This window comes from Betta splendens, chromosome 15 (assembly GCF_900634795.4).
Source record: "Betta splendens chromosome 15, fBetSpl5.4, whole genome shotgun sequence".
NCBI classification, from domain to species: Eukaryota; Metazoa; Chordata; class Actinopteri; order Anabantiformes; family Osphronemidae; genus Betta; species Betta splendens.
In genome coordinates this window covers 16,277,469-16,289,350 of record NC_040895.2, presented here as the reverse complement: position 1 = coordinate 16,289,350, position 11,882 = coordinate 16,277,469, and the positions used below count along the sequence as shown (strand labels likewise).

The 11,882-nt window shown below is 48.1% G+C and overlaps 1 protein-coding gene across 3 annotated transcripts in view; it reads left to right on the top strand.

The window, feature by feature from the left end:
- Positions 1-11,818, top strand: part of kcnq5a (potassium voltage-gated channel, KQT-like subfamily, member 5a) — a 47,223-nt gene extending 35,405 nt beyond the window's left edge. The window contains exons 9-15 of one of the 3 annotated variants that reach the window (XM_029175639.3): positions 3,206-3,447; positions 3,828-3,936; positions 5,474-5,605; positions 5,891-6,007; positions 6,731-6,844; positions 7,926-8,052; positions 8,218-11,818. In XM_029175639.3, coding sequence (XP_029031472.1) covers positions 3,206-3,447; positions 3,828-3,936; positions 5,474-5,605; positions 5,891-6,007; positions 6,731-6,844; positions 7,926-8,052; positions 8,218-9,294 — 1,918 coding nt within the window. In that variant the 3' untranslated portion in view covers positions 9,295-11,818. The remainder of the gene's footprint in view (positions 1-3,205; positions 3,448-3,827; positions 3,937-5,473; positions 5,606-5,890; positions 6,008-6,730; positions 6,845-7,925; positions 8,053-8,217) is intronic. The other 2 variants (XM_029175640.3, XM_029175641.3) reach the window with 2 other exon arrangements.
- The last annotated feature ends 64 nt before the right edge of the window (positions 11,819-11,882 follow it).

Here is an 11,882-nt window from a genome sequence, read left to right as displayed (position 1 = left end):
ATACGAGTATGGTTTTTACTGAGCAGCAACATTTGGGAGCCGTATGTTGAGCCAGCAGCTTTTAAGAGCGCCACACACACACACACACACACACACACACACACACACACACACACACACACACACACACACACACACACACACACACAAACACATATAAAAATATGTTTATTCTTGAAGTGAGACTCACAAACAAATTAGCTTCTTATTCTTTAAGCGAGCAGCGTTTAATTAAGCGCCGATGCTTCCCGCTGTAATCCTCCTGTTTACGGGCCTGGCTTCTATTACACTTTCCTTTCTTAGAAAGTTTGGGTTCACTCGTGAAATCATAATTACGCACACTTTTATGGCTGTGTTTCCTTTCTATACCTTCCCCAGTAGAAGCCGTGTTATTGGTGCTTTTACAGACTGTCGGCTGCTCGGCGGCGGTAGGTGCCGTGGTAAACGGACGGCGGCTTGTAAACACCAGCGGTAGTAAACATTAGGAAAGCGCTGCAGCGGACGTCCTGCTGGGAGAGAGAGAGGGAGAGAGAGAGGGAGAGAGAGAGGGAGAGAGAGAGGGAGAGAGACAGAGGGAGGGAGAGAGACAGGGAGAGAGAGAGAGGGGGAGAGAGGGAGAGAGAGAGGGGGAGAGAGAGGGAGAGAGAGAGGAGGGGGAGAGAGAGAGGAGGAGAGAGAGAGGTGGAGAGAGAAGGGAGAGAGAGAGGAGACAGAGGGAGAGCTGAGAGAGGGAGAGAGAGAGAGGGAGAGCAGAGAGAAGAGAAAGAGAGAGAGAGAGGGGGAGAGAGAGGAAGAGAGAGAAGAGGGGGAATGAGGGAGGGAGAGAGTAAAGGGAGAGAGACAGAGAGAGAAGAGGGGGGGAGAGAGAGGAGAGAGAGATGGGGAGAGAGGAAGAGAGGGGAGAGAGAGAGGGAGAGAGAGAGAGAGACAGAGGGGAGAGAGATATAGAGGACAGAGGGAGAGAGAGAGAGGGAGAGAGACAGAGGGAGAGAGACAGAGGGAGAGAGAGAGAGGGAGAGAGGGAGGGAGAGAGGGAGAGAGACAGGGAGAGAGACAGAGGGAGGGAGAGAGACAGGGAGAGAGAGAGAGGGGGAGAGAGAGAGGGAGAGAGAGAGGGGGAGAGAGAGAGAGAGAGAGAGAGAGGGGGAGAGAGACAGAGGGAGAGAGACAGAGGGAGAGAGACAGAGAGAGAGAGAGGGGGAGAGAGAGGGAGAGAGAGAGAGACAGGGAGGGAGAGAGAGAGAGGGAGAGAAAGAGACAGAGACAGAGAGGAAGGGAGAGAGAGGGGGAGAGAGAGAGAGAGAGAGAGAGAGAGAGAGTGACAGAGAGAAAGGGCGAGCAGCAACACTGGCTGCACATGAAGCTTGAAATCAGGGCTGATGGGGCTTTAATCTGGAGGTTGTGCGTGGAAGCTGATACGGTGGCGTTCTTAATCATTTGCTCACGATTATGTATCATCACATAGTAACGCGTTGTAATGTGCAGTTCACTCTCTTTGCTTCTTTGTTGGAGTTCATAGATTTATTCCATTCTGTGCTGCGTTTCGCATCAATTTAAGCAAACTCCACTGAACTGACACCAGTATAAAGTCTGTTTGTCTGTCTTAGTGGACCAGACCTCATGTTCATGTTGAGGAAAACTTTAGATGACTTCAGGCGTAGACTGGAAAAATATGCTCTCCACATGTTGCAGAAAAATCGATGGCTCGAAGCGCCGGGGTTTGATTTTGAGGCGTCCTGTGTGATTGAAGCACCAGCAAACATAAGTAGTTTTACACCGGAGCGTCTGATGAGACTGAAAGAAAATATTGAGTCCAGGATGTGAGGAAGTGTTTGTTGTGAATTCACATGGTATATTTGAGGAGGATCTGGGCTCAGGTTCCGTCCACTCCATCGCTGCCCCCCCCCCCCCCCCCCCCCCCCCCCCCCCCCCCCCCCCCCCCCCCCCCCTATATCTTTTATTATCTCCCTCTCTGTGTGTTTACTGTGGATCAATACTGACATCAGAACATTTGTGCTCCTCCTTCCAGCGTTGAGCTCCTCTTTTAACCTCCCTCCTGCTCTTTCCTCCCGTTCTTCCCTTCATCCTTGACTCTAGTAAGGGCTTAAGTAATGGGAGGCTCTTCAGGAGGTACACTCGCAAGTATACGAGGTACCTGCTGCACATTTTTACCCAGCATCCTCTCTGCCCTGAGCCCAGCAGCCTGTTGGAATGACTAACCAGTAGCATGAGGAGAACCAAGCTACTGCTGCCTGCTGCCTGTCCACGTTAATGTGTCAAATTAAAGGGGAATTCTGCCAAAAACTGTTCATACTGTGACAGTACAGTAAAATGCTTTCAGAGTGAGCTTTACAGGTGGTGAAACACATCAGCTCCTACAGCTGCATTGTGGGATTGTTTAAATACTCAGAAGATCAGAAAAAGTGGACGTTGTTCTGTTAGTTAAACATAATAAATTAAAACAGTGAATCCAGATATAAATGCATAAAAACGGTCTAAATTCCCCTTTATTTTAAGTCATTTAAACTCCTCTAACCCACTTAGAAGCTGTGCATGTGTCCAGAACCGGTGTCGTCATGAAGGACAACTGCTTTGTGCTAATCTCTGGATCGGGCCTAGTTTGTCTCCAAGGCAGCAGATGTCACGGCTTCCTCCTCGTTCGGCCGCATGCGCCCTGCATCCCTGCTGCTTGGAGCCCAGAACTGCAGCTGGAAGCATCGGTGAAGGAGCTGACACGGGTTCGATGGGTTTCAGATCCAGAACAGGAACAGCTCGCTCAGTTTGGGGAATCGGGCCTCCGTTACTGGTGAAGAAGGTGAATCTGGATGAGAGATGAAGCATGAGAACGTCCCGCATCCGCTGCAGTTTCTGCTGCGTCGCATGATGATGGTTACTGAGGCCAACAGGGAGAAAGCCCTGCTCAACAGCACACCGTCTAATATGATGATGGGCCGAGACTGGTTCTGGTAGTGTCATGAAGTGAGTTGTTTCTGCTGCTCTGTTTTGATGTTAAGTGACGCGTGGTCTTTGAACAAACTCTGCCTTGTGGAGCATCAGCGTCCGCTCTGAACTTCCGGTTTCTCTGTCCATTCAAGGGTTAACTCACCTTCCCCACTTGCTCTGTCCCTCTAACCGCCTGTCTGGCTCATCCACCGCATCACTCTTCCTCATCCTCATCCTTTCTCTCCTCCCTCCGTCCCCGCAGTCAGAAGTTGAGTTTCAAGGAGCGCGTGCGGATGGCGAGTCCGCGCGGTCAGAGCATGAAGAGCCGGCAGACGTCGATCAACGAGCGCCAACGCTGTTCCCCCGGCAACGACGTGGGCGGCGCCGACGGGCTGATGGGCGGGAGTCCGGCCAAGGTGCAGAAGAGCTGGAGCTTCAACGACCGCACGCGCTTCCGGCCGTCGCTGAGGCTGAAGAGCCAGCCTCGCGCCGCCGTGCCTGACGGTGAGTGGGTCGTGAGCGCGAGGACGTCCGACGAATGAACGCGTTCGGCGCAATGTGCCGGGGCAAATTCCCGCCTCGAACCTCGGCGAGCTGCCAGAGCGACGCGCTGCGCAGGCGCAGAAACGAGGCCCAGCGGCAGTTTGTTCACCTTCACGTCGGTCACGCGCATCTGAACCTAGCTGAAAAAGCCGAGTCAGCTCATTTCCCACGTAAACCTGTCACAGCGTATTTTAGACGTCCTGCGCCTTCATTCACTAATCTAACCGTTTTTAAGGGCGTACATATTGAGTCATTGTGGGGGACTCGCTCCACTGAAGGTGTTTTACTGGGCGCGGTTTGGGGCCACGTGTGCTGATGAAGACTCTCGCTCTCTGTCTCAGTGGACGCAGGCATGGCCGCGGAGGACTCCTTCGACGAGAGAGGCTGCCACTGTGACGTCACCGTGGAGGATCTGTCGGCTCCGCTCAAGGCCGTGATCCGGGCCGTCAGGTGAGCGGCGGCGGGAATAAACTAATGATAACTAATGATTAATTAGTCTGGTAACTTGACCTCAGTGGCCTCAGTGACGTCACCGGTCCCGGTTCGGGTTGGAAGGATGGGTTGTTTCCTCGTGCCTCCTTCTCGCTTCCTGGGACCCGCTGAGTGATCGGAGGCTTCGGTTCGGTTCAGTTCGGTTCGGCCTTGTTGTGGGCCAGTGCGTTTTAGCAGACTCCGCCTTCTTGTTCTCCGCTTTCTTACACTGGCACCAGCAAACTGCGAGCGAATGTTTATCCGACTGGCGCCGCCGGATTCTCTCACTCCGCTGCGTCTTCTCTCCCCCCCCCCCTCCTCCTCCAAAGCAGCGGTGACCTCAACGTACACGTTGGTGCCTATAGAGACGACCGCTGCAGTTGTTTACAGTTATCAGCTGTTTCACACTGATAACTGATTGTGCATATAATCCTCAATTCATATAATTAATTTCATCTTTTTTCATTTCTCCTTATCTAAAATGTTCTCATTAGTCATATTATACATATATATACATATCTCATGTATCTTTATAGTCAAACCACTGGATGATTAGTGCAGCTGTCCCATCAGCGTACGTTCTGTGGAGGAAGCTGTTTACGTTTGTACATATGTTGAGTTTCCATATTTGTCTCCAGTAATGGAGTGTTGTTGCCATTACTCTGTGATTAGTCTTGTATATTTATCCTGTGCTTATTACTAATTCCCACCAGCACCTGACCTCACACCTGTTGTCGTTACAGTATGAGTCAGTGCCACAGTAACTGATTCTAATTGGGTTTTGCCAAAAATACACCAGTTTTCCTGAGTGGAATCTTTCCCCCTCTATTATTAGCGGGGTTAAACCGTTAGTTGGGCTAATAACCCATTCTGCAGGGTTGCTTTGTGACCCACCAGCACCGCGGCTCCAGCACCAGCCCAGCCTGCCAACCCAGCAGGCCTCCTCCATGGGCAGCCCCGCGCAGGCCTTTCCCAGGGTGTCGGATTGAGGGTGGGTCAGCCCCTCCTCTGTCAGGACTGTTATTCCAGAGGGTCATCTGTCACCATTATTTCCACTTTGATAGTGGGAAAAACACGCAACCTGAGAGGAGCAGAAGGCAGCAGGGAATCTAAACGGACCAAGAACACAGATCGCCTTACCTGTATCAATATTATCGACCCAGCAGTGGCTCGGTTCGCCAAATAGACAGTGATGGAGGATTTAGCGCAGATTCATCTTGCTTGTTATGGATTTGAGAAAAGAACCAGGGCTTTGGGGCCTGTTAGATACTCACTGAGGTATTTGAGATTTTAATCACTTTTGTTTATTGCCTCCCCCAAACATGAGCCGTTACAGGGACTGCGGCGCCTCCAAGCTGCTGCTGCCATCTAGTGGCTGGTTCTAATACGACAATCACTTAACAGCAGAGTTGTGTCTCCTTTTCATTTGTGCGTGTGTGTGTGTCTGTGTGTGTGTGTGTGTGTGTGTCTGTGTTTGTGTGTGTGTGTGTGTGTGTGTGTGTGTGTGTGTGTGCAGGATCATGAAGTTTCACGTAGCAAAGAAGAAGTTTAAGGAGACACTGCGTCCGTATGACGTGAAGGACGTCATAGAGCAGTACTCAGCGGGACATTTGGACATGCTCTGTCGGATCAAGAGCCTCCAGAGCAGGTCAGGACACATCTCACAGGGTTACAAAGTCTTTATCCATATTAGTACATTGGTCATGAAATGTGGTGCTTTTTTACTTATTTATGCCTCCTATTTAGTCTTATCTGAGGCTTCCACAGGTGGATGATGCTGCAAATGTTGTTTCTGCTCATTCTGTCCACGGTTCCCACACAATTCAAAATAAAAATCCAATATCTACCTCTGACTTGTTCTAACCCCCGACTGTGTCCTTCATAATCAGACTGTGTGTATCTGCTGCATCCGTGTGTCGTCTCTTTCTACCAGACTAGACAGAGTAGTGGGTCCCCCTCCGAGGCCTTTCAGCAGTCGGGCCAAGACCTCTTCGTCTCCTTCCCTGCATTTATATTACAGCCAGGCCTGGAGAAAGCAGTCAGCACCAGGGTCAGATTATTAGACCTGCACTAACTGCTGCCCTACTAACTCTGGCAAATGATCTATCTAATGTCAGCATCTATAGACATAAATCAGAGCTTATTGATTATGATTGTGATTGACTGATTGACATCATAGCTGTGTTTGTCTTTCATTAAAAACCCCTGTCCACTGTGAATGTGTTTCAGCAGAGGGCGCTATAGTGATGCTACGTGGGCCGTTTACCAGTCGCTAACCATGTTTTAACAGGAAGTCTGTTTTTAGCTGGTGGTACAGACATCTGGTGAAATGTGTAATGAATAACTGCCTAACAGGAGATGCTGGTGTTGTAGGTGCTTCCTGAGACTAACACACTGCTTGTTTTGTGTGTGTGGGTGTCTAACAAAAGCCCCACGTACCCCGTGGTTTGTTTAGTGTCTCACATTCTTCGTTTTACTCTTGGAGGATGATATAAACAACACAAGGGAAATCGTATTAGCAAAGAATGAAAATGTGAATTATTCTTTGCTTTTAGGATAAGCTGTGCTGCAGCATATGAATCACAAGTAAATCAATAAATAGCAGTAATAATAATATCAGTATGAGCCTCGCTGAGCAGGCGTTTCTCTCCTTTATGTCATCCTTCTCTGAATGCCAGCTTTTCTACTTGTAGTTTCCCGTGAACTAATGGCCTTTTCTTGCACATTCACACCTCAGTGTGTTTGTCTGACCTGGTCTTTCTCCTGTCTTCAGACTGGCCAGTGCTGCAGGCTCTGGTCCCAGCCTGAGTAGCCGACCCCGGAACATGTCCTCTCCTGCTCTGCACTCTTATTACAGCAACAGCAAGAAGAAGCTTCCAGACTCAGGGTTACTTTTATTTGCCTTAATTTGACTTCTGTCAGCAGTAGAAACCCATTAGTTTCCCCCTTGTCGACCCCAGCACCTGGAAATGAGTGACTCTGAGATGCCACATGCAAACAGAAGGATGCATACAGAACCAGATGGTGTAATATAAATGCTTTGGCCTGTGCAGCTGAACGTGCACACAGATCTGAGCTCATCCACCACCTCTGCTGTGACGATGGGAAACGCTGGCTGTCAGTGCTGCTTCCTTGTGTGTGCAAGTGGCTTGTGAGTCATGTAGTTTGAAGCAGATCAGTCTCACCTGCAGGCCTTTGCATGCTCTGACCTACTAACAGGACTAACTAGCCATTGTTTTAGTGCAACAGACGACAGGGAACATCTGATCAACACCAAACTGATTCTCAGTAGCATGAATTTAGCTCCTCAACCAATGAGCATCATCAGGACCTTTGCCTTTTTCTTCTTTCTTTTGCTGAATGGAAATGAAAAATTAATTAAATTAAATAATAAACTCATCAACATTGCTAATTGCTATTGCAATTTCTCTTTTGTCTGTGTTGGTATATTTCAAGTGATAATTCTTTTTTTGCTGTTTTTCTGAACTTCTGGTCTTTTTAATGTGTTTTCATCAAAACAAATTCATCCAGCAGCAAAAACATTAGCTTTGCTGTGACCGTGCTTTATGTATAGGACTAACTGTGAAGGTTTTTATTTTTAGTCGATTCATTTTTCTGTTGAATATTGTAGTCCAAACTCTGTGCAGGTTTGTTGTATGTAAAGCACACACTGCATGAAATGCGATTGGAGAGTTATGTCTGTTTTAAACATGGAAACCTTGAGGTTTCTACAGATTCAGGGTTTTTAACAGCACAGATACAGCAAAGTGTGTTTCTCTCATTCTAACCTTAACACCCTCTTGCTTTAGGTTTATTGCCTGACCTTGGAAAATGAAATGAACTTCACCTGCTTGATTTAAGGAGCGATTGCGTTCCAATATAGTGACATCTGTGTGTGTGTGTGTGTGTGTGTGTGTGTGTGTGTGTGTGTGTGTGTGTGTGTGTTTGTGTGTGTGTGTGTGTGTCAGGGTGGATCAGATCCTGGGGAAAGGTCAGATACCTGTGGATAAGAAGATGAGGGACAAATTACACCCGGATGGAGAGTCCATGGAGGGCATGAGCATGCTGGGCCGTGTGTGTAAGGTGGAGAGGCAGGTGAGTTTAGAGCTTTAAACACTGGGAAAAGGATCATTTAGGGCAACAAGGTGCAGGAATAAAAGCCTCTGGCCAAGATGACAGCTGGAATAAGCTCCTGAAACACTAAATGACTTGATGGCTTCACTCTCCTCCTGCTCCTCCTTGTTTCCTCCTCACTCCCAGGTAACTTCCATCGAGTCGAAGCTGGACTCTCTGCTCGATGTTTACCGGCAGGTCCTGCAGAAGGGCCCCTCGGCGCTCACCCTGTCGTCTCTGCCCCTGTTCGAGCTGGACGGCCACCAGCACCAGAACTCTGACTACCCGAGCGCCATCATGGGCAGAGATCTGCCCTCTCCCCAGAGCGATTCAGCTCGTGTTGGAGGGGACAACGGCGCAGGCCTTCGCCGTTCCCTTAACGCCAACCCGAGAGGCCTGCGACTCATCCTGGCACCTGCCGACGATGACGGCCCCCCAGATTCAGCACCTCCATCCTACCCCCCATCCACAGCCTCACTCTCCCCATCACCCCTCCTGCCCCCCGATAGCCCCTACCCAACCCTGGTTACCCCCAACGGAACCTCCAAAAGGGCACACTTCCCTGATTTGCCACCTCCACCTTCCTCAGCGGGGGCTTTCACCCTGCAGCTGCCCCCCATGGTGCACCCATCCCACCTCCGATGCTCCACTGAGCCCAGCCCAGATGACGGGGCAGATGGAGGACTGGCTGATGAGGGCACACTGAGCCCCTCTGTTGTTGTGGGATCCGATGTGGATGCAGACGGGGAAGGGGACAGCGAGGCTGTGTCTGTCCAGGAAGGGCTGCAGCTGCGGAAGAGGCCTGAGTTGAAATCTAAGGAGGTCTGGAGGAGGCACTCCAGCCTGGAGGTCAACCCCCTGCTGCTGCTCCCTGATGACGGGCCTTCAGACTGGGAAGGCGGTTTCGGGAAATCTCTCTCTGCGCACAACCTCAGTCAGCCTCTGAGCCACCGCGCCCCCGCCCTCTCCTCCGTGCTCAACAACAGCAGCAGCAGCAACGATAGCGAACCTGGCACCGGCCGCGGTGAACTTAGCGGCTGGGACGGCACGGCTCTCTTCATCAATGAGTGCAAGCTGGAGGCGGCAGAGGAACGCTTCAGCTTCCTGTCCCAGGGGCCCGACGGCAGCGCTTCAGACCTTTTACAGGCTGCTGACGAGGCTGAGCTTCATCCTAAGGGAACCGCTGAGTTTCTCAGTCAGCCGCCACACGTACAGCTGGCATAGGCAACATGCTCAGTTACTGCACCTGCTGCAGGTACACTCACTTCCTGCACAGGGATTTTTACAGAATACGACACCAAGCATGTTCAAAGTTGTGCAGTTTAAATGCTTTGTGTATGGACAGTGTTTTGACTTGACTGTGTCAACATGTGCTTTTTTATGTGGTACATGTTGGATGACCATGTACGAACAGAGATCAAAATGATAAAATGTGCCTCCAAGTGGTCACAGATATGTAACAGTTTACATCAACAAATGCTTTGTTAGGAGAAACGGAGTCGCCCCTAATATAAAAATACAATGTTGGGAAAAACTCATTTCCATGAATGTGCCACTCAAAGTGTTGACTCTGGATTATCTGCAGATGTTGTTCAGGCTGCATCGGCCAATTCGACTGCGATCAAACCAACAAAGACGTCAAGTTCATATTATGAATGTTCAGTAGGTGTTAAACAGCGCCAGCAACCCGCTTGTTCTGCCGCCGCTGCATTAGACGCTGTTGCCTGTATGGATGATGAGCGTCTTGGTTGGCTAAGGCTGCTCAGCTGCTCCGGTCTGTGACGGTCCCTCACTCTCTGCTCCTCGCTCGACCCACACGCTGTTCTGGTCTTCACGTTGAATGACATCCCAAGTTTCTTAAATCAGCGTTGAGTCGTAAATGCAGATGCAAGTAGATATGAAATTCCACATAGTGGTTCTAAAGATCTGAGCACAAAAAATGGAAACATTTCAATGTACAGACAAAATGGAAAAGAATATAAGGGTGCTGTTACAGCACGAGTACTGGGATCCACCTCCTGAACAACTCACGTCTACCTTTACCTTTACCGACCCACACCCGGACCTTTTATTATGAGTTGGTATTGACATTGTTGCTTCATTTTGTTTGTTGGGAAGCAAAGCAGTAATCTGCAATTGCTGAAGTCAAGTTTTGGGTCTGTGAGTTGCTAGTGGTGAAGTTACAGCAGGATTATCAGGGATACACAAGCCTCGCATGAGATGCTGCACACACACGGGCGAGAGCAGCCACAAGCTTGAATTATCGTCCTGTGCTCTTCTGCATGTTCCTCCAACAACACAGTACGAACAAAGTCAAAGTCAAACAAAACACCAACCTAAACTCATTTTATAATTGTTAAAACCCCATTTACTGCTATTAGGTTTTATGAAAATCGTACAACCTGAATGTCACTAGTTCTGTTTTGACAAGCCCAACTTTCAAACTGGGTGCTGGTTGCACAATGTACATTAATAATCCCCCACTAGAGCAAATGTGCAACGCACCCACTGAATTCAAACACTGCTCATTAGTCAGTATACATGTTGCCTTATCCATGAGTCAACTTCATTAAAATGTGACCTGTTGATGTAAATCTACCACGCAGTTTCTGGAATTGCAGCAGTTTTATTTTCTTATTCAGAGCGAAATGCTCAAGGACAGTTTAGAATGGGGTGAAATATGTGCACATGATTTGCCTATAACACTGAAAGGCTGGCTAATGTACTGTATGGCCAGAGTTTAAATGGCTCTGGATGCATTTATATTTTGAAGCATCCAAGTCCAGTAGATTTCAGGTTGTGTAGCTGTCTGACTTATAAAAACAACATTTTCAGCAGCAGGTGTCATAAATGAGATGGTTTCATTGTTTTCATTGCTGTCCTCTTGTTCATGGGTCGACTGCTCGCGAATGTGAATTATGCACAAAACTATGTCAGCCATCTTAATGTTTATTATCCACTTTGATTTGTTTTTGCACGCCTTATCTGTACTGTTTGTTGTCACTGCCGATTTACAAAAGCATTTTAATATGTAAATGCCACCATTTATTCCTTAAGTTGTAGTATTCTTTTTGTTTTCTATGGTATCTAGTTTTTTTAGCAAATTAACATTCAGTAGTAAAATATAACAGGGTTTACCTTCTAACATCTGTAAACTGATTTTGAACTATGTTGCAGCCTATGAAGGAGTTGTTCTATATGTTGATTGTCAATATGAAAGTGCAGTTGTTGTTTGTCACTTCAAGGAGCCTGAAAATGTGATGTTAGTTCGGAGTAGGTTTGTGAGGATTGATTAGGTTTTGCTACATGAGGCCGGACAAACATGTAACTTAGCTAGAAAAACCCAGAGGATCCTGAACAGTTGGGTCATATCATTCTAATCCCCTTGTTTCTATCGGTTTGCTAATAAAGGGTGCGTTTGACACCTGAAAAGCCTTTTTACCCCAGACTATCGTTTGCCATGAGTCCAGCTGTGTCCAGTATGAAACAGCTGTGGCCCCTGATCATTGTGGGTTGGCATGAAGTTCACTTTACAGCTTTAGCCACAGACCTTCAATGGCTGTGATGGCCAAGAACACCATTTCTCTACTGCTTGAACTGTAATTTATTACACACCTAGCCTTAAAGCTTGATGATGTTAACATAACTGTTTCTTTGAAATTAATTTATTAAAGTGCACATCATGTTCTCTGGATGAGAAGTGAAAAAATAATTTTATTATTCATGAATAAAGGATAAATTAACTGAACGGTTTTTTTTCTGCGTCTTTAATTAATATTTCATAAATCTCATAGAAAAAGCATGTTCACACC